Source organism: Microcaecilia unicolor, chromosome 14 (genome assembly GCF_901765095.1).
Source record: "Microcaecilia unicolor chromosome 14, aMicUni1.1, whole genome shotgun sequence".
Taxonomy (NCBI): domain Eukaryota; kingdom Metazoa; phylum Chordata; class Amphibia; order Gymnophiona; family Siphonopidae; genus Microcaecilia; species Microcaecilia unicolor.
Genome location: NC_044044.1, coordinates 43,608,837 through 43,631,608, shown reverse-complemented (window position 1 = coordinate 43,631,608; position 22,772 = coordinate 43,608,837). Strand labels below are relative to the sequence as shown.

Sequence of the window (22,772 nt, the reverse complement as noted above, 5' to 3'; positions counted from 1 at the left end):
ATTTTGGGTATCCTGAAAACCCTAACTGTCTAGGAGTCTTCTGAGGACTGAGTTGAGAACCCCTGCCTTACTCCCAAGCGTTGAAGTCATTTTGTAGTTAACTTCAGCTGAATGAGCAGCCTCTTGCTCTTTTCTTTACTCTTGCCCCCCCCCCCCCAACTCACCCAGTCCTGCTGAGTCAAACTCCCTGGTAGGTTAAGTTAGTGGTTGCAGCACCACTTAGAAGGCAATGAGTGTTTTGCAAGGGCACTGTGACAATATCTCATCATTTTCTTTAAAGCATCATTGTTGTTCAAATTATTTTTACTGCTCCAATTGCCTCCTGCTCATGTTTGATCTATTCTTACGGTACACCGCCTTGAGTGAATTCCTTCAAAAAGGTGGTAAATAAATCCTAATAAATAAATAAATACCACAGGGGGTGAAATTGTCAATTTGATCAACTGTTGATCCGACCAAACTGGAGGTGCCTCTCTAAATTCTAGCAGTAATCCATTCAGTGGAGTCACTGGGGTCACAAACCATTAAATTGGCATCTTCCTCATTGATCAGAACTGTCTTTTTCTAGTTCAAACAATTTTTTAAAAATTTTCAAATAAAGAGAACAGTGGCTGAAGTAGCCAATACAATCATAATAATAATAAGCCTGGAAATAACCATGTCAGTTCAATAATGATATATATGATGAACAATGAGCATGAATAATGATATGATTACAAAAATGAAAAGAAAACCAAATGGAAAAAAGAAAATAGTGAAGGATAAAATGATGACAATGACAAAAACCCAATGATGGAATATTCATACTCTAATTTCTAAGTATTGCTCCAGAACTTATGGACCCTGTTGGTTTCTTCTGATGCTTTAAGTTTGTATTTATATACGAGGCATACATTATGCTACCAAAATGTTTCATTTAAAGTGGTTGCATTTTTCCATGCTCCTAAAATCATTTGAAGAACAAGTGAAACAAGTTTAGGTAAGTATTGTGATCATCTTCTAAGTTAAGATCAGGATGCAGTGATCGAAGAATTATTACAGAAAATCAGAATCTTTTGTATAGTTTCCAAATAGAGCAACAAATGCCATGTATGATAAGACATTTGTAGAACATATAATGTTGTAAAGTTCCAAGTGAAGAGTTACAATGCCAACAGAGATTATTAACATGTAATTTTTGCTTTATATTTCTGTTCTGGAGTCCATAAAGCTTTATGAGCTAAAAAGTACATAGATTGGAGCAAGCTGGCTGTGTTGGTCTGGAAATTCTGGTCCAAAAGCGTTCCCATGGTATTAAGCATATTGTTAAATTCACTTCTGTAGTCCAATGGGAAATCAATCTATTGTCTAAATTGAATATAGAATGATTTATCAGTTTGTAGCTAGATGAGATCATTTTTCCTTCGGTCATCAGCTTTGGACTAAGGGCATTGCCAGAAAATGTGGTAAAGGCGGTTAGCTTAGCAGAGTTTAAAAAAGGTTTGGATGGTTTTCTAAAGGAAAGTCCATAGTCCATTATTAAATTGGACTTGGGGAAAATCCACTATTTCTGGGATAAGCAGCTTAAAATGTTTTGTACTTTTTGGGGGATCTTGCCAGGTATTTGTGACCTGGATTGGTCACTATTGGAAACAGAATGCTGGGTTTGATGGACCTTTGGTCTGTCCCAGCATGGCAATATTTATGTACTTATGACATATATAGAAGATGTGTCAAGTAATGTACTTATGTCTGTTGAGCTTCTTTTGATCATCTGGGTAAGTCACAACCAGTTCAAATATTGTGAAGAAGGCAATGTGTATTTTAGAGACAGGTCATCAAAATCATTAAATTGTTGTTTGTACATAGGATGATCCAGTGAGTAAATTCCAAAAGAGTTCCAGAGAGACCAGTAAAGCGAAGATACTAACCTGTAGCTGGTATTCTCCGAGGACAGCAGGATGATTGTTCTCACAAGTGGGTCGACGTCCGCGTCGGCCCAGGAAGCAGCAAACTTTTTTTCTAGCAAAAATATAAAACTTTGCCAGAGTCTTCTGGCGCACGAGCAGCGCAGACAACTTCCCACTCGTCGCGAGCGTGCCTCCTCCGTTAAATCAAAAAGCATATAAATAAGAAAATAACTCTAAATGGGGCGGGATTGTGAGAACAATCAGCCTGTTGTCCTCAGAGAATACCAGCTACAGGTTAGTATCTTCACTTTCTCTGAGGACAAGCAGGCTGCTTGTTCTCACATGTGGGGTATCCCTAGCATCCAGGCTCACTCCACAATGAACATTGGTCAATTGGGCCTCGCAACGGCGAGGACATAACATAGATTGACTTGAAAACATAAAGAACAAACTGAGAGTGCAGCCTGGAACAGAACAAAAATGGGTCTAGGGGGGTGGAGTTGGATTCTAAACCCCGAACAGATTCTGCAGCACTGACTGCCCAAACCGACTGTTGCGTCGGGTATCCTGCTGAAGGCAGTAGTGAGATGTGAATGTGTGGACTGATGACCACGTTGCAGCCTTGCAAATCTCCTCAATGGAGGCTGACTTTGTGAGCCACTGACGCAGCCATGGCTCTAACACTGTGAGCCGTGACATGGCCCTCCAGAGTCAGCCCAATTAGAGATTCTGTGTTTTCCGATGGCGACTCCCCTCTTGTTGGGGTCAAAAGAAACAAACAACTGGGCGGACTGTCTGGGCGGGTATGAGGACGGGGAAAAATGTTGGCAAGACAATTGACTGGTTCAGATGGAACTCCGACACCACCTTTGGCAGGAACTAAGGGTGCGTGCGGAGGACTACTCTGTGTGATGAAACTTGATATAAGGTGCATGCACTACCAAGGCCAGAAGCTCACAGACCCTACGAGCTGAAGTAACAGCCACCAAGAAAATGACCTTCCAGGTCAAGTACTTCAGATGGCAGGAATTCAGTGGCTCAAAAGGAGATTTCATTAGCTGGGTGAGAACGACGTTGAGATCCTATGACACTGGTGAAGGTTTGACCGGGGGCTTTGATAAAAGCAAACCTCTCATGAAGCGAACAACTAAAGGCTGTCCAGAGATAGGCTTACCCTCTACACGGCGATGATCAGCACTAATCGCACTAAGGTGAACTCTTACGGAGTTGGTCTTGAGACCAGACTCTGACAAGTGTAGAAAGAGGTCTAGGGCCTTGCTGTTACACCAGACGGCAAACCTCCTCCATTTGAAAGAGTAACACCTCTTCATGGAATCTTTTTTGGAAGCAAGCAAGACTCGAGAGACACCCTCTGAAAGACCCGAGGAGGCAAATTCTAAGCTCTCTACATCCAGGCCATGAGAGCCAGAGACTGCAGGTTGGGATGTAGAAGCGACCCCTCGTTCTGAGTGATGATGGTTGGAAAACACTCCAATCTCCACGGTTCTTCGGAGGACAACTCCAGCAGAAGGGGAACCAAATCTGACGTGGCCAGAAGGGTGCAATCAGGATCATGGTTCCCCAGTCTTGCTTGAGTTTCAGCAAAGTCTTCCCTACTAGAGGTATGGGAGCATACGCATACAGAAGGCCTGTCCCCCAATGTAGGAGAAAGGCATCTGACGCTAGTCTTTCGTGGGCCTGAAGCCTGGAACAGAACTGAGGGACCTTGTGATTGATCTGAGTGGCAAAAAGATCCACCGAGGGGGTGCCCCATACTCGGAAGATCTTGCGGACTACGCCCATGTTCAGTGACCACTCGTGAGGTTGCATTATCCTGCTCAACCTGTCGGCCAGACTATTGTTTACGCCTGCCATATAAGTGGCTTGGAGAAACATGCCGTGACGGCGAGCCCAAAGCCACATCTGGACGGCTTCCTGACACAGAGGGCGAGATCCGGTGCCCCCCTGCTTGTTGGTGTAAAACATGGCAACCTGATTGTCTGTCTGAATTAAGATTACTCGGTTGGACAGCCGATCTCTGAAAGCCTTTAGAGCATTCCAGATCGCTCGTAATTCCAGGAGGTTGATCTGCAGACCTTTTTCCTGAAAGGACCAGGCTCCCTGAGTGTGGAGCCCATCTACATGAGCTCTCCACCCCAGGAGAGATGCCTCCGTCGTCAGCACTTTTCGTGGCTGAGGAACTTGGAATGGTCGCCCCATGGGCAAATTGGATCGAATCGTCCACCACTGAAGAGAATTCCAAAAGTCGGTGGACAGTTGGATTACATCCTCTAGATCCCCCGCAGCTTGAAACCACTGGGAAGCTAGGGTCCATTGAGCTGATCTCATATGTAGACATGCCATGGGCGTTACATGAACTGTGGAGGCCATGTGCCCCAGAAGTCTCAACATCTGCCAAGCCGTAACCTGCTGAGATGCTCAAACCATGGATACCAGGGACAGAAGGCTGCCCGCCCTTGCCTCGGGGAGATAAGCTCAAGCTGTCTGAGTGTTCGGCAGAGCTCCAATGAATTCCAATTTTTGGACTGGGGTGAGATGGGACTTGGGATAATTGATGACAAACCCCAGTAGCTTCAGCACCTGAATAGTCATTCGCATGGACAGAGCACCTTCCTTCGAGGTGCTCTTCACTAGCCAAGCGTTGAGATAAGGAAACACATGCACTCCCAGTCTGAGTAGCGACGCTGTGACTACAGCTAGGCATTTGGTAAACACTCTGGGTGCAGACGCCAGGCCAAAAGGCAGTACATGGTACTGAAAGTGCTGTGTTCCCAGCCGAAATCGAAGATACTTCCTGTGAGCTGGAAGTATCAAGATGTGTATGTAAGCATCCTTTAAGTCCAGAGAGCATAGCCAATCGTTTTCCTGAATCATGGGAAGAAGGGTGCCTAGGGAAACCATCCTGAACTTTTCTCCGATAAGAAATTTGTTCAGGACCCTTAGGTCTAGGATGGGACGCATCCCCCCTGTTTTCTTTTGCACAAGGAAGTACCTGGAATAGAATCCCAGCCCTTCTTCCCCTGGTGGAACGGGTTCAACCGCTTGGGACTGTAGAAGGGTGGAGAGTTCCTCTGCAAGTACCTGCTTGTGCTGGGAGCTGTAGCACTGAGCTCCCGGTGGGCAATTTGGAGGCTTGGATTCCAGATTGAGGGTATATCCTAACCAGACAATTTGAAGAACCCACCGGTCGGAAGTTATAAGAGGTCAGCTGTGTTGAAAAAACATTAACTTCCCCCCAACTGGCAAGTCGTCCGGTACAGACACGTTTACTGAGGCTATGCTGAACTGGAGCCAGTCAAAAGCTTGTCCCTTGCTTTTGCTGGGGAGCCGCAGTGGCCTTAGGCGCACGCTGTTGACGAGAACAAACGCGCTGGGACTGAGCCTGGGCAGGCTGCCGAGCAGCAGTAGTGTACCTACGCTTAGCATAGGAATAGGGAGCACTCCTCTTCCCTCCAAAAAACCTCCTAGATGAGGAGGTAGTAGCAGAAGACTCCCGGCAGGAGAGAGAATCCATAGCATCATAGTGCTTCTTGATCTGGTCAACTAGATCCTCTACTTTCTCACCAAAAAGGTTATCCCCCCGGCAAGGAACATCCGCCACCCGCTGCTGGACCGAATGATCCAGGTCAAAGACACACAGCCATGAGTGTCTGCGCATCACTATACCTTGGGCAGCGATCCTGGATGCTACATCAAAAGTGTCAAACGTACCCCTGGCCAGGAACTTTCGACACGCCTTCTGCTACTTGACCACCTGGCAAAAAGGCTCGGCCTGCTCCAGAGGGAGTGCATCAACCAAGCTGGACAGTTGCCTCACCGAGTTCCGCAAGTGGATGCTCGTAAAGAGCTGGTAAGATTGAATTTTGACAGCAAGCATAGCGGCCTGATACGTATTCCTCCCAAAAGAATCAAGAGTCCTAGCTTCTCTGCCTGGGGGCGCCAAGGCATAGTCCCTAGTACTCTTGGCTCTCTTGAGGGCAGAGTCCACCACCATGGAATTGTGGGGTAACTGAGACCTCATCAATCCAGGTCCACTGTGGATCCGATACTGGGATTCAGTTTTCTTCGGGATCACGGAGCCAGACAGAGGGAACGACCAGTTCCGCATAAGGACTTCCTTCAGTACCTTATGTAGAGGAGCCATCACAGCCTCTCTAGGTGGAGAAGGATAATCCAGGACCTCAAGCATCTCAGCCCTGGGCTTCATCCTCAACCTCCATAGGGAAAAGGAATAGCCATAGCCATTTCCTGGACAAAAGATGTAAGGACAGACTTTCCGGTGGAAATAGTCTCCTTTCTGGTGGAGGGGAAGGTTCAGGAGGGAATCCCAAAGGACTCATCAGAAGAAAAGTACCTGGGCTCTTCCTCTGACTCCCACGAACGCTCCTCTTCAGTATCGGATAAGACCGTCCCTCAGGGCACCCCGAGTGAGCCTGCCTTGATGCTGAGGAATGATGTCCTCAATGGCGATGTCGAGAAGTTGACGCCCGCCTAGATTGCGGTGACGCTTCCTCCACCGACGTCGAAGGGGAGTCAACCCGGGTGGCAGCTGACGTTGATGCTGCAGGTGGCACTGAGGCCGGGACCTCTCCGCAGAAGAAGGGCCAGACACTGCTGCAGCCAGCGGCACGGAAGGCGCAAGCACCCCTGACACCGAAGCAGACTGGCGCAGCAATCCCTCCAGAAGCTCTGGAATCAGGGCCCGGATGCATTCCTTTAGAGCCGCCATCGGAAAAGGCTGCAGGGTCGGTGGCAGAATCTGTTGAGGCTCGGGAGGAGGTATCGGGCTGTCAGGAGATCGATGCATCGGCACCTCCTGTATAGAGGGGGAGTGGTCCTCTCGATGCCAACGCTTCTCGGGTGCCGACACTCTCGACGCCCCGGAGCTCCCGGCACCGTTGTGTTGAAGGAGAACGATGACGGTGCTTTTAGCCTTTGCTCAACGCCCGTCATCGAGACTCCTCGGTACCGATGAGGAGGACGTGGAATCCTCACGTCTCCTCGGGGCCGGGTCCGACGAAGGTCGATCCCGGGGGGCCTGCATAACAGGAGGCCTCGAGACAGGTGGAGACACACTCGACGCCTCACTGCTCCCAGCATGTGGTGGTCTCGGGACAGACATTACCTCTCCTTCCGACGTCGATGCTCCTGTCGATGTTGACACCGATGCCGTTGTTGACGTCAAGGGACCGGACCGAGCCCCAAAAAGCTTTTCCTCGCTGGGCTTCTCGAGACACTTGAGTCCATTTCTTCGTATGAAGACAGACTACAAGCGGCTGGGGTATGGTCGGGCCCAAGGTACTGGATACGCCAGGCGTGGGTATCGGTACCTGAGATGGTCCGGTTGCACCGAGTACAACGTTTGAAGCCACTGGGTGTCCTCGATGACATGGAAGGAAAAACGGCTTTGGCGAAATCAAACGACGCGATTGTGCCAAAAAAGTGAAGGACACAAAAAGGGGAAAATCCAGCCGCGTCGAAAGAAAGTAAACTTAATAATAGGCCAAAAAAACATGAAAGGAAACTACGGGAATAAAAAAATTTAAAAGAAATAGAAAAAATAAAGAAAAAAGTCATCAGGCTTTTGTTCCAGGGCCAAAAAAACGGAGAGCCGAAAAAAACACTGTCACCTCGTCCGGACAAAAAAGAACTGAGGAGGCACGCTCGCAACGGGTGGGAAGTCGTCCATGCATGCACAGTGCGCGTTGCTTGCGCACCAGAAGACTCTGGCAAAAGTCTTATATTTTTGCTAGAAAAATTTTGCCGCTTCCTGGGCCGACGTGGATGTCGACCCACTTGTGAGAACAAGCAGCCTGCTTGTCCTCGGAGAAATAATAGTATGGTCAATGAGAAGTTTAGGGTTATACCATAGTGACATATGCCATCTATTTATATTCATATAATTGTCAATAGACAACAAGGTAGAATGAGTATCTAAATATAATTTAAAATCAGTAATATGTGATGGAGTAATACAGAACAGAACTAGTTTTTAAAATGAACTGAGTGATTGATTTTTGATCAAACATAGCCAGGTCTAAGCTGGATCTCTAGAGGTCAGCTGGTTTTAGTGGGAAACATGACCATAGGGTGAAGCAGGGGAAGGGCCCAGCTGTAAGGGCCCAGCTTGACAATTTTAGCTTTATAAGCACTCATGTGCTGACACTCCCAGGTGTCTTGACTTGTACTGAACATCAACATGTTTTCCTCCCTTGTTAAAAGTACAAGGTGTAGACTAACATTTTTGGATAGACTGTAATTAGGGTGGAATCCACTCTGCAAAGTGGCTTTGGTGACTGTGTAGCAGCTCTCTCATTACAATGCACACACCACACAAGGTTGATGTCACTAACCCCCCTGGTGCAGAAGCTAAGACCAGGGTGTGACATGAAAAACTGGGTGCAGTGGGGAGAGTGCTTGGGAAATTTAGATTTAGAATGTAATTTCTATTCCTGTTAGTGGGTCTAAAATATTCCTCCCAAATACAGAAACTATGATCTTCATGCAAGAGAGACACTCTTTTTCCTTTGAAAAAGAAAGGAAGCGTTCCCCCTATTCTAGAAAGCTTTCAAATGGAGATGGGGCAATTCAGAACTGGCCCCATTTTGAAAAGAATAGCTGCTGGAATACTACAAACCAAATATATTGTGAATTGCTAACACAGGGCAAGCTTGCTGTGTTCTAGGACTGAATTCCCCCATTGCAAATCTGAGAAATCCACCAACCCCTGCCCAAGATCCCTTCCCCATTCACTCAGCTTTTTTTTTAATTAATATTTTGTAGAATACATTAATATCTTAAATACTTGAAAGACATTAATGAACAGACAAATCTTTCCTTAAAATAGGGAGGCTATAGACCAGTGATGGCGAACCTTTCAGAGACCGAGTGCCCAAACAGCAACCCAAAATCTAATTATTTATCGCAAAGTGCCAACAGGTGCTGGTACTCATTATGGGTGGGGTCACCACATTTGACTCCACCCCTATGATAGCCACACCCCTTACACCAGCCATGGCGCATATAAACAGACATAATTGAAAATATTATACTAGTATAGGAGAAAAAAATAACATGATTTTTTTCATTATAAATCATTTCTGTAAGCTGTTACAGCTCCAGTATACCCAGTGCAAACTAAGACAGCAGCACCCTCACCGTCAACTTCCACTTCCAAAAAAGCATTTATACTTCATATAGAACAGTGTTGAAAAAATGAGCACAAAATTCAGTTACCCACCCCCACCCTCAACTTCCACTGCGAATTAAACTTCAAAGTTTACCTGGGCTCTGTGTGCTCTGCTCCTCCAACTACAATCCGATTCTTCTCTTCTGCCGAGTGCCGACAATACCAGTGGCTCGGCGGGGGGTGGAGTGCAGCACTGCAGCTGAAGCACAAGGCGGCTTAGGCGGGAGTCGCGGAGCGGCGGCTGCGTGCTGGCGCACAGGTGCTGCAGGGGGAGGAAGAACGCGACGCCGTGACGTTTAGGTCCAGATGGGCTGGACTGGAGACGCAGCAAACTTCCTTGGGCGGGACTCGGGAGCCTTACAGGAGACGACACAGTGAGCAAGGAAGGTACACGCTGGCGACACCCCCCTAGCTGCAGAGCTGATGGCTGCCCAGGCTGCGGTGCCGCGATTGCTTATTTTTTTTCTTTTTGTCACGAAGGATGAATGGAAAGTGGCTGGGCGCGTGTGCCAACAGAGAAGGCTCTGCGTGCCCTCTCTGGCACGCGTGCCATAGGTTCGCCATCACTGCTATAGACCTAAAGGAGATGAAATGAAGCTGCAAAGAAGGAAACTGAAAAGCACAGCAGAAAATATATTTTATGCAAGCTGCACGTGGATGTTTTGAATTCTCGTCCACAGGTGGTAGGGATGAAAACAGTGACAGAATTCAAAAAGGCCTGGGATATTATACAAAGGATCCCTATGTGGCGTGAAGATAGAATAAATTACAGAGTATTTCTACTCAAACCTAAACAAAAATTATCATACTTTAAAAAAGGACATTGAGGGGAGGACCTGCATGGAGCAGCAGACCTGAGACAATTTTACATTTGCAATACAAATACACAATATCAACCTCCCCCCCAAAAAAAAAAATCAGATCCTATAATACTTCAACACAGCACAGCACCCTCCTCCACCCCCTATTCGCCCATGCTTTCACCATAGGCGATCCAGGACCTACCTTGTCTTCTTATTTGCTGTTTCTGATCTCTGAAGCTGAGTCTCGTCCTCTGTTCTCCCTCCACAATGACTTCCCAGGAAGCAGACCAGTCCCAAGTTCCCTGATTGTCCATGGGGTTTCTTCCAGATGAGCACAGTGAACACTGGTGCACGTTCCCCCTCTATGATACTTAATTCCCTTCCAGATGCAGCAAGATTGCTGCCTGCCCAACTGTTATATATGGTCCTGAAGGTGGGGAGAAAGGCAGAATGATTCCTTTCACTGGGGTTACAGAAAACATCTAGATCCATCCAGGCAGCCACTTTCATATTCCCCAGAACATCAAACCCCAGCAAATCTTTTAGGGATCAGATGCTAAGATTCCTCCATAAGTTGGTTTGCCAAATCATGGGCATTAAGGGGAACTAGGAAGGCTCCCTTCACCTTGCCAATCATTTCCGCATTGCAATGGGAAAGAGAGACTGCAGATAGAAAAAAGTATTAAAAAAATATGGGGCTCTAATAGTGAGTTCCTACCATACCACCATATGGGTCAGCTACACAATTTTAATTCCCCTTTCTCTCCTTTCTTCTCAACTCTCTTTCCCAAGGCTTTTCTCCATCTCATGGTAGAACAATAGATCAGTGGTTCTCAACCTGGTCCGGGAGGCACCCCAGCCAGTCAGTTTTTGAGTATATCCACAATGAATATTCATGAGATAGATTTGCATGCAGTAGCAGTACATGCAATCTCTCTCATGAATATTCACCGTGGTATCCTGAAACCTGACTGGCTGGGGTGCCTCCAGGATCAGGTTTGGGAACCACTGCAGTAAGCATTTCTTGAATTCGGGGAGTCTTAACCCCAGTTTTGGACACATCCAGCCAGTCAGGTATTCAGGATACCCACAATAAATATGCATGAGATAAATCTGCATACAATGAAGGTAGTGCATGCATATGGTATTACAGATATGTAGGAAAAGAAAAGCAGATCCCAAACAAATGCTCCAAAACGAGATTCCTTTATTAAAACAATCACCCGACGTGGTCCATATTCACCCACTCGAGGCTGCTTCAGAGGTATAATACTAAAAACCAGGGGTGGGCAATTATTAAACATTTTTAATCAAAATTAATCATGGTATTAAAAATTGTAATCACATGATTAATCGCACCTCTGGGCTGGATGGCTCGGTACTAATAAATTCCCACTGCATGGAGATTTTTTTAAACCTGGTGAATATAATGAAAAGTTGCATACACACACTTACTTCCCACAGCACATTGTTCCCCCTACTCTCCATACAGGCACCTACCTTTCTCCTCTCCTGCTGCATCCTTCCCCTATACTTACACCTGTGTCTCCCCTTCTGTTGTTAAAACCTGTTACTCCTGACATACAGACATGCAATTCTCTCCTCTCCTGTTGCTGTACTCCCCCCCCCCCCTTCGTACACAGGTCCAGCACCTCTTCCCCCACTCCCCACAGTTATCTGGCTCCTTCATTGGGTCTCCAGCAGCAATTCCCACATTCCACTTGCAACTGACAGGGTAGTATCCTAGTGGTCTACCCAATATATTTAGCAGAACTATCTGGGTAGATGTCACTGAATATCTGAGAAGAATGAGTTTCGAGGTCTACTGGGATGTCTGAGAAGAGTGAGGTTTAAGGTCTATTGGGAGAATGGTTGATTTTTTTTTATGTCTTTATGTATTACAAATAGTGTTGTCAATTGTTGTGATCTACCATGGTTATAAGGCAGACTATAAAAACAATGAATAAATGAAAATAAATAAGCTGAGGGAGTGGCTTCCAGAATGTCCAGCTTAAAGCATGTATTTTCTTCAGAGTTTGCATAGGGTTTGAACTGCACCTGTGCAAATACTCTAAGAAGAATCTTTCTGGCCGTTGGCGTGGGGAAAAGCCTTCTTGATGGCCAGCCACACTTTGATCCAGGATACTGGATTTACTGGTGCAAACGTAACTGATATTGTTTATTTAATTGTTCAAATCAGGTGGAGAAATGGAACAAGTATGACCAGAAACTCTTCCAGGCAGTGGAGAAAGGAGATGTGGAGAAAGTCTCTTCCATTCTGTCCAAGAAGCCAATCAAGGCGGCAAAAGTCACCCCAAGGGGCAATCCACGTATGTCCAATTTTGCTATGGTGATAACTTGTCAATGTACTGATATTGTTTTGACCAAAGCATCTGCTTAAATTAATCTTTATTTTGCTGGAGATCTTTACAAGCTGTGATCAAGGGTTTTCCTTTGTCAGCTTTGGCTTTAGAACTCCCTGAATGTGAATGTAGTTGACCTATTACCGAATGTAGTTGATGGGTAGGGTATGGTGGTGGTGGTGGTGGTGGTGGTGGGGGGGTGGTGATCTCTCATCAGACTAGACTGTGGTCAGAAAGACTGGCCATTTTTTGCTTATCTGGCATTTATGGCCAATGATCTCTAATCAGTGTTCAGAGGGCTTCCGGTGGCACATCTGGCTTGTCCCAAGATGAACTTGAGTATTCAGGTAGTTATTGGAGAAGGAGCCCATAAAGACCGATCAACCCTGTTAAATGCTCTGTATGCAATTAAATGGTGGTAAAAACCTCTCTTAACTCATCTTGAAGGTTCCATCTGGCTGCCTCCAGAGGTTTCTCTGAGTGCCTAAATATCCTGCTGGCTCATGGTGTAGAAATCAATGCTAAAAATGATGATGGTAAGTCTGACTCCCTTGGAGTGTGACACATCTGAAAGTGCATGGTATGCATGTTTCCAATCATATGGCCTTTCACAGATGCATCAACTGGTTGATGCTGAGAGAGGCATTGCCATGTAGAGATCACAACACTGAACTCAGTGTTAGAATAAATTGTGGGCAATAACTCAATCCTGACCTTAACTTTACTTTATTTTTTATGAATCGCAACAAACCAGAAGAGTTCAGTGCGATTTTCACATGATAAGAAAACTGGACATACCAGGAATTACAATAAAAACAAATGTATACATAACCATACCTCAGATTTACCCAATACATATCTTTCAAACAAGTACATTTTCAGAGCTTTACCAAACATCTTATAACAAGGAATATTCCATATTCCACCATTTTTGCTGTCAAGTAGGGCAAAGTAGCTGCATGTACTACCTTGTATTTAAACCCCTCTAGGAAAGGGAAATGTCAAATTCAAATAACCCCCCCCCCCCCAACCTTTGCTTCCTAAAATTAGATAGCATAATTCATTTATTCAAGTCTTGGGTGTTTTCCCCGTAAATATCAGAAAAACTAGGGTACACAATTTTAAAATTCCCCTTGCCTCAAAGGAAGCCAGTGCAACTCAACATAAAATGGGGTTACTCTCACACTTAGGGCCCTGTTTACTAAGCCGTGCTAGAGGCGCGTTAGCGTCTGTAGTGCACGCTAAGCATTAGCATATGCTAACTGTGTAGATGCTCATAATATTCCTATGGGCGTCTACACAGCACACTTTAAAAATTAGCACGTGCTACAAATGCTAGTGCATCTTAGCAAACAGGGCTCTTAGTTTTGGATAAAACTTGTAACTGCTTCTCTTGTTGACCATTGACAACTTACTTTATCTTGCTAGGTCTGAGTATTCTTGACCAGAATCAAGTAAGCAAGTGGAATGACAAAGACGTTTCCTTCTTCCCCTTTGAAAGCTCTCATAACCACCTGCCTCCTTGATGGCAGATATTAAACTACTAATACAATAGCCTAAATGTGACTCTTCATTTCTAGGTCGTACAGCTCTCCACTTGGCTGCCTGCTCCTGTCAACCAGAATGTGTGAAACTTCTTCTACAGGTAAAACTGATGACTTCTAAAGGCATGGATTGGGAGAGGGGGTTGTAGTGGCTACAGAGTTTGAAAACCTTTTTAGGGATTTTTCTTTTTCTGCTCTTGTCCTGTTTAGTCCTTCCACCGCATGTTTGGTCCAGCAGTATCATCTATTACAGGGGTGATAACCTTGGTCCTTGAGGGTCACAGCCCAGTTGTGTTTTTCAATATATATGCATGAGATCTATTTGCGTGCACTGCCTTCATTGTATCAATAGATCTCATGTACATTCTTTGCAGAAATCCAGAAACCATCTGGGTTGCGGCTCTCGAGGACCAAGGTTGACCACCTCTGATGTATCAGGTGGCTTGTGGACGAGTATCTTCCTGGAGCTAAACCCTCTCCTCCATGTTTTGCTGGAGTCTCAAGCACTTTTTGAAACTCTCCCACACGCTCAATGTTTTGAGGGCTTTCACACTGGAATCTCTAGTAAAATCTTCAGCCCCATAGTAAAAATGATAATACCTTTATGTGTAATACAGTTCATTTCAGTTTTTGCTGAAGCAATGTTATGCCCTCATTCCTGGCTTACAATACTTACTTTTCAAGCAAAAGGCTTCCCCAGTAACTGATCCAGCCCCTCTTTAGTTTGAAGTTTCCCTATCTTTTTGATATTGTTTCCATGATCTACCTGAAGAATGGTGGGCAAAGTCCTATCTGCTGAAGGGTTTAACAAACAGGTATGACCAATGAGGGGTCCATCAAACCAAATGTGGACATTACAATGTGAGCAGACAAATGCATTGTCATTATGGACAGGCTGATCCTGATTTTACCCCCCTCACTCCTAGGATTTACAGCTTTAGTGACTTTAACAATCTGGCTTACATGTCCATGGGTGTGATGGTGTAGAAATAGAATGGTCCTGGAAGACCTCGGTGACTCCACCTCTGAGCAACACAGTACATGAAGATCTTGTTATTGCATAGAACATCTGTTTTTCTGGGTTGGGGGTAGGAAGAAAGAGAAGAACAGGCATACTGATCTTGCAGGGCTGACATAAAATATAAGGACAAGGTGCCAGGTGGTTTTCAGAGACCACAGGGGGCAACTCTAATGCTTTTAATTAATATATAGTTTGTGTGTGGGAATAAGCAAGGACAGAAGTTATACTTTATGAGTCTGTGACTATAGAGAGGAAACCTGTGAACCAGAACATTTAATAATTAGATTTTTCTAGTTACGCTCAGTAGGTGATACATTTTCTACAAGTTTGCCCCTAACCTAAGAGAAATCTCACCTGGTACCCTCTTATAAGAAATCAATTGATCCTTCCCTTTTTAATGTATTTGAGGGTCAGAAAACCCTTTGGTTATAGCAAGAGAGCCTCCAGTTATTGGGAATAATGTCCCAGTCACAGGTTGCTGTTCTAACCATGTCTATCCCACACATTTGTTCTGTGGCGACTACAGCAGACTCCAAGTCACAGGCTGGGTGGGAAGGGGGAGGGACAGCCTAAGGGCATGAGATCAAGGCAGTATGAAAGACATGTGTTCTTAAATGTAGCATGTTTGGGGGGGGGGTTTGGGGGGGGGGGAGGGTTGGTGTTTGACATTGATAATGGAGAAGCTGCATTTACACTTTTGGCAAAATGATTTTCCAGTGGTGGTTTAAATTTATCAGGATGGGTCAGGCAGACAAGGAAGTAGGGATGTTGGTGGTGGTGGGATTGGAAAATGGGTGTATCCACTTTAATGACTTTCAATTTTAACTATCTAGAAAACAGCTTACTTTGCCTTTAACTAGTCAGAGTAGAAGTTGAACCTGGGATCAACTCTGTGTGTATTCTTGGGCAAAATCATTTTACCTTCCTGTGTTTCTGTCCTAGTTCCCACTTTGCCACCTCTGATCCTCTGCAACATTGAAATGGTTATTTTAAATCTCCCTACCCCTCCCAACCCTCTGCTAACCTGGCTGTATCTTAATAGCAATGATAATAATTAGGAAAGATGTTATTGGCAATAGACCACTTCAGAATCCCAGGGTTATTACTTTTTCTTACTCTGCCATTTGGCCATTTTATTCTTAGCGTGGCGCTAATGAGGACGCGGTGGATTTCCGAAGTCGGACCCCCTTGCACTGTGCTGGGAGTGGGAAGGGAGGGAAAGTGGGGATCTAGGGTCAGCCTAAGGATTTCTGATCAGAAAAGCTAAAATGGATTATAGGCAAGCCTTATGTTCTCCAGCATCTGTAGGAGTTGGGGCTGCTCCTTAATGCTGGTTAAAACATTCAGTTGTGTACGTGGGCAGAACTGTTCTGTGTCAATGAACTTTTGGGGTTCTTTTACTATGCTCCAGCAAAAATTGGCCTTAGCGTGCCCTTGCATGGGTTTTTCCTGACAGCTAAGGACATTTATGCCGCAGCAGTAAAATGGTCATTTTTCTATTAGCATGCAGCTATTGAAAAGAATTAGCATGTCGGCCCTTACCATCACCTCTTTTGTAGGCAGAAAGAGCTCATGCGCGAATTCTGCGCTAACCAGATAGTGTGAAGTAATGTAGCTGTGCTGATTAGCGTAGGAATGCCCACTCTCCGCCCCCTGACATGCCCTCTCCACAAATAAATTACTAAAATTTATTAGCGCCCGGATTAACATGTGCAAATTTGGCAGTTACCGCACCACACATGAGTGTGTACTGCAGTATGCCATTTTTAAGCTGCATTAGGTGCATGTTAGCACCTAACGCATCTTAGTAAAAGGGCCTCTTCATTTATTCAAATGCTTGAAACAATTCTTCCCGAGGGTCACATTTTGTAACCTGATACATTCAATGGTACTAAGCCATGTAGACTACTGCAATGGACTCTATGCGGGATGCAAAGAACAAACCTTAAAGAAACTTCAGACCGCTCAAAACACGGCAGCTAGACTAATAACTTTGAGTGGGAAAAGGCAGGATACAAATGTAACAAATAAATATTTGTAAAAAGGCAATTTGAAAGCATGAAACTGCTCCGCGAAAAGCTACACTGGCTCCCAATCACATTGCTTTCAAAATCTGCACCCTGGTTCACAAAATCATTTACTGTGAAGCCCCAGGATACATGACAGACCTAATCGACTTACTAACTAGAAATACATCCGAATCAAAACGAACATATCTAAACCTGCACTACCCAAATGCAAAGGCCTTAAATACAAATCAACTTACGTATCCAGCTTCTCCTACATAAGCACACAACTGTGGAACGCACTACCAAAAGCCTTGAAAACGACGTACGATCACCTGAACTTCCGGAAATCACTAAAAACGAACCTGTTCAAACAGGCATACCCCACCGATCCAACTTAAATGCCTGATCTCTGCAACACAACAAAACTAAAGAATGTAATGGACATAACTCAACTCTTCCGCTGTACGATTCCCTAATGTGGCTGTGCCACATGAACTCTATCCTACCACAACATCACTTTGTATTTGTTCACACCGGAGCCTGCAAATGCCTCTCCGGCACTATGTAAGCCACATTGAGCCTGCAAATAGGTGGGAAAATGTGGGATACAAATGTAACAAATAATTTATTTATTTGGATTTATTAACTGCCTTTATGAAGATATTCACCCAAGGTGGTGTACAGAAGGAACAGTTTAACATAAAAAAACTTATAATTTTGTTAACAGCATAACAATAGCAAAATGATCAAATATAAACATAAAATAAAAAATGAGGTAAACTTGAAAACAGCAAACTGAAACCAAATACTATGAAACAGTATCAAAAATATACACAATTAACAGCACTGAAAATCAAATAACAGAGATATAATATGTCAGCATAATACTAATGAAATGCCTAATAAGCACACAATTAGAACATTCAAATAACACTGCTATGATACTAATGCTTTTCTACAATACATCTTACCATATAGCTGAGGGGCCAATTACAGATATATAGATAGGGACAAGATGGGTGTATGTATTCACCACACTCAAGAAAATCTTGAAATATAGACCATAAAACAGAAAATAATATTTCTGCACAGGAATAATTTAGCTGTCTTTGCACAGCACTTTGATCGCCTCTAGCTTTCCTAGCCTCAGCTGAACAGAAAGAGTATCCTAAACTTCTACTTTTTGGGGTGGAGCACACTTCAGCTCTCAAAAGTCTTTTAAACCTGCACACATCCTCCCTACTCTTAAACACGAGGTACCCAAATACACTGTGCTCAGATATCAGGGTGCTATAACAGCTAAATGTGCGAGTATCACTTTAAACCTCATGTTGCACTGGATGTCTAAGGAAATAAATAAATTAAGGTGTAAATTTTGACTGTGAAGTACAGTAGATTTGTATTTTAAAAATCTGCCCAGAACATGTCCCTTTGAAATCTGCATGTGCTACAGATATACACATATAATGAGTGACTTTTCTAAAATTGCTACTTAACATGTGAACTACCGTACTGGGTCAGACCAAAGGTCCATCAAGCCCAATATCCTGTCTCCAACAGTGAACAATCTAGGTCACAAGTGGTATTTGGCTGGATTCCAAAAGTAGAGGGATTCCATGCTATTTACTCCCAGAGATAAGCAGTGGCTTTCCCTAGGTCTACCTTAATAATGGTTTATGGACTTTTCCTCCAGGAACTTGTCCATGCCATTTTTAAAACCCAGCTATGCCAACTGTTTTTACCACATCATCCTGGCAACAAATTCCAGGGCACTGCACAACAACTGAGCATGTATGTGAGAGGAGAGGCCTGTACAGCAGCAGGAGTGGGGCAGAAAGCGCGGTGGGGGGGGGGGGATTGTGTGCCCACCCAATTCAGGTTCAGGCCCACCCAAACTATCATGTCTGGCTATGTCTCTGGTGGTGACCAGAATTACACACGGTACTCAAGGTACAGTTGCAGCATGAAGCAATACAGAGCATTTTGATCTCTGCTTTATTCACTATTCATTTCCTAATAACCCCTAACATTTTCTTTGCTTTTATAGCTGAGGAGATGATTTTAATATGTTGTCCATGATAGCGCCTAGATCCTTTTAACCTAGGATTGTGTAGATAACAGTTACAGTGTAGATTATTTTTCCACATGTGCATCACTTTGCACTTACCCACATTAAATTTCATCTGCCATCTGGATGCCTGTTTTCATAAGGTCCTCTATTTACAAGTATAAATTAGCTTTTTACACATGTGACTTAGCTCTTTCTAAAACATTTCACCACCGTGGAAAGCAGACTGCGGAGTACCTCAAGGATCACCACTATCACCAATACTTTTCAACATAATGATGATCCCGCTAGTTAAGTCCTTATCCAATCAAGGTCTCAACCCATTCATCTACGCAGACGATGTCACAATATACATTCCCTTCAGACATGATCTGACAGAAATCACCAATGAAATCAAGCTCGGTCTGAACACTATGGATTCATGGGCAAACTCATTTCAACTGAAACTGATCACTGACAAAACACACTGCCTCATCTTCTCATCTCAACACAATACATACAAACCCACAACCATAAACACCCCAGACCACACCCTCCCTTTCTCAGATAGCCTGAAAATACTCGGCGTTACAATTGACCGCAACTTTACACTTGAGAGCCAAGTGAACTCCACAGCAAAGAAAATGTTCCACTCAATGTGGAAACTTAAATGCGTAAAACCTTTCTTCCCGAGGGAAATATTCCGTAACCTAATACGATCAATGGTACTAAGCCATGCAGACTATTGCAATGGAATCTATGCGGGATGTAAAGAACAACTCACAAAGAAACTCCAAACCGCTCAAAACACAGCAGCCAGGCTGATATTTGGTAAAACACGATTCGAAAGTGCCAAACCCCTCCGAGAAAAACTGCATTGGCTCCCAATCAAAGAACGTATTACCTTCAAAATCTGCACCCTGGTCCACAAAATCTACGGCAAAGTCCCAGGCTACATGACAGACCTCATAGATCTACCAACCAGAAACACAACCAGATCATCACAAACATACCTAAACCTCCACTACCCAAACTGCAAAGGACTCAAATACAAAGCAACCTACGCATCCAGCTTCTCCTATATAAGCACAAAACTATGGAACTCACTGCCAAAAGCTGTGAAAACAACCTACGACCATCTAAACTTCAGGAAATCACTAAAAACCAACCTGTTCAAAAAGGCATACCCTACCGACCCAACATAAATGCCTACACTCTGCAATACAGCAAAACTAAAGCTCGTAATGGACACTATATAACCTCTCCTCTCTTCGATCCCCATTGTGTCTGAACCTTAATCGACCACAACATCACCATGTATTTGTTTCTCTACCGAACTTGGCAAACGCCTTTACAGTACTATGTAAGCCACACTGAGCCTGCAATAGGTGGGAAAATGTAACAAATAAGTAAATAAATGAATAAAATGACCTCCTTTATGTGTCTTAAAATGATGGTGCAAGTTCCATGTGCTGTCAGCCCACCAATCTCATGCGGCCATCCCCCATAACACCTCTTTTGTTTAATGTGGTCAAATTTATTTGTTAGTCCATTTACATAAAAGCCCAACTAATGTTTTTGGATTTAACATGCAAACGTTATATATTAGAGGATAAATGTGGAATATCTTGCTTTTGGGTTTTCCACATTAACATGTGTTTATTGCTTGCTGTCCTCCTGTGCAGCCTCCTCTGGATGCGTCTCCAGCATAATACATCTTTGTGAGAGGGAAGATATTCATATTGATGCCTTTGATAATGTGAGTATTGGTGACATGAAGTCTAGTGAATCCGTTTATGGTCACTGATGGAGTCCGACAGCTACCCCCCCCCCTCCCCCACCTCCAGCATGTGCAGTAATTTAGGGCAGACTATCTCAGAAAATAGCAGGGTGAACTTTCTGGTTCCTGATCATCTAGAAAAAGGCATGGCATGACTTGATAAAGTCTAGATCTCAGATGTGAACAAAGGACAACATTAGCTGAGGTAAGTCGACAAGCTAAGATGTATGCTGTGTCTTTGTGAGTAATGCTGGGCACATTTATTCCCTTGAGAAAGCCAAGAAAAGTTCTGGGTGAAACGGGACCCCGTTGGGCTTACAAGATAAGTGTGCTTAGCTGATTTAGCTAATTGAGCTATCCTTAGAGTGCTGTTTTATAAAAAATTATAAATATATTTGAAGACATATAGAAGAAGGAAAAGATATAGAAGAAAGAAACTGGAGATGATGGAGGGCTTTTGGCCAATGATGAAGTGAGGTTCTGCTGGTTACTGTATTTATTGAAGCAGGAAAGTACCGCAGACACACAAAGGCCTTCTTCCTCCATTCTTAATTTTTTGTATATTTAAATAGTTGCAACACAGTGTGTTTAAACCACAATGTATGTGTGAAACTTAAACACCTCAAAGTAATGATGTAACATCTGGGTGCATTCTCAGCATACCAGATCCATATGGAACATCTCATTTTTTATACAGCCACCACATTTATGTACATGATGAACTTGTGCAAGGAGTTTTGTGTGGCTGAAAATCTACTCAAGCACATTAAGCCCATCTATGCACGTAACTCTTAACTAAGCTTCAGAAAATTCACCCCTTAATCCTAAAACTCTGTAAGGTTAACCAGATGGCTGCACCTTAGCAGGAGCAAAGACTGTCCACCCGATATTTAGTGCTATTTAACCGTTCAGAACGGATGCTGACCAGTTAAATGGTGCTTAACCAGCTATCTGCTGATATTCAGCGGTGGCTAACCGGCTATCCTCTGCTGAATATCCACAGGTAGCGGCTGGTGGATAACCAGTTATATCACGCAATATAACCAGCTATCCGCCGATTTTTTTAAAACAGGGTTTGGTGGTCAAATTTGGCAGCGTCAAACCCTGGTATATCTTTGGCCGATTTAAACATAACAGGCAGGGCTGCCAAGAGGAGGGGGCAGGGGGGACAAAATTCCCCAGGCCTCCAAGGGGGGCTCGGCGCCGCAGTCCCCTCCACCCACGCCCCTCCTTCCACCACTGGGCCGGGCCCCCCTGAATTCAAATCATAGCGCCTCACCTCGACCTCACTCTGTGTGAAAGAAGCGCAGCAGCGGCAGTCTGCAGATCGCCTCCCTTCGGGCCTTCCCTCCAGGGGCGTATCTGAAAGTCGGCGGTAGCGGGGGCCGGAGCCAGAGTGAGGGGGCACATTATAGCACCCCCACCGCCGCCATTTCCGACCCCCCCCCCCCCCGGGCCACCATTGCCGACCCCCCTGCCGCTGTCACCTACCTTTGCTGGCGGGGGACCCCAACCCCCGCCAGCCGAGGTCTGCTTCCTCCTGCTGCTTTTAAGTTCTTCTTCGTCCTAGGCTCCATCACTCCATGCTGTTCAAAGAAGCTGGCGCTGCTACCTCAATCCACTTTCGGAGTCTGATGTCGCTGCACGTTGTACGTGCAGGACATCAGACTCACAGACTCTGTTTCTGTGAGTCTGACGTCCTGCACGTACAATGTGCAGCGACGTCAGACTCCGAAAGTGGATTGAGGTAGCAGCGCCAGCTTCTTTGAACAGCAAAGGTACACACAACAATGGCAGGGGAGGGTTGGCGGCGGTAGGGGGGTCCAGAGCGAAATTTGCAGGGGCCCAGGCCCCTGTGGCCCCACGCAGATAAGCCCCTGCTTCCCTCCCTGTGTCCCACCCTCGTCTGACGTAACTTGCTTGAGGGCGGGACACAGGGAGGGAAGGCTCGAAGGGAGGCGATCTGCAGACTACTGCTGCTGCGCTTCTTTCACACGGAGCGAGGTCGAGGTGAGGCGCTATGATTTGAATTCAGGGGGGTCCGGCCGGTGGTGGACGGAGGGGGGCGGGTGGAAGGGGGCGGCGATGACGACAACCTCGGGGGGG

At 44.9% G+C, this 22,772-nt stretch overlaps 1 protein-coding gene across 1 annotated transcript in view; it reads left to right on the top strand.

Moving 5' to 3' along the window:
- ANKRD35 (ankyrin repeat domain 35) overlaps window positions 1-22,772 on the top strand; it is a 51,246-nt gene that overhangs the window by 4,787 nt on the left and 23,687 nt on the right. The window contains 5 exon segments of the mRNA XM_030188148.1: window positions 12,103-12,236; window positions 12,713-12,801; window positions 13,846-13,910; window positions 15,974-16,031; window positions 20,572-20,645. Of these exon segments, the coding sequence (XP_030044008.1) occupies window positions 12,103-12,236; window positions 12,713-12,801; window positions 13,846-13,910; window positions 15,974-16,031; window positions 20,572-20,645 (420 nt within the window).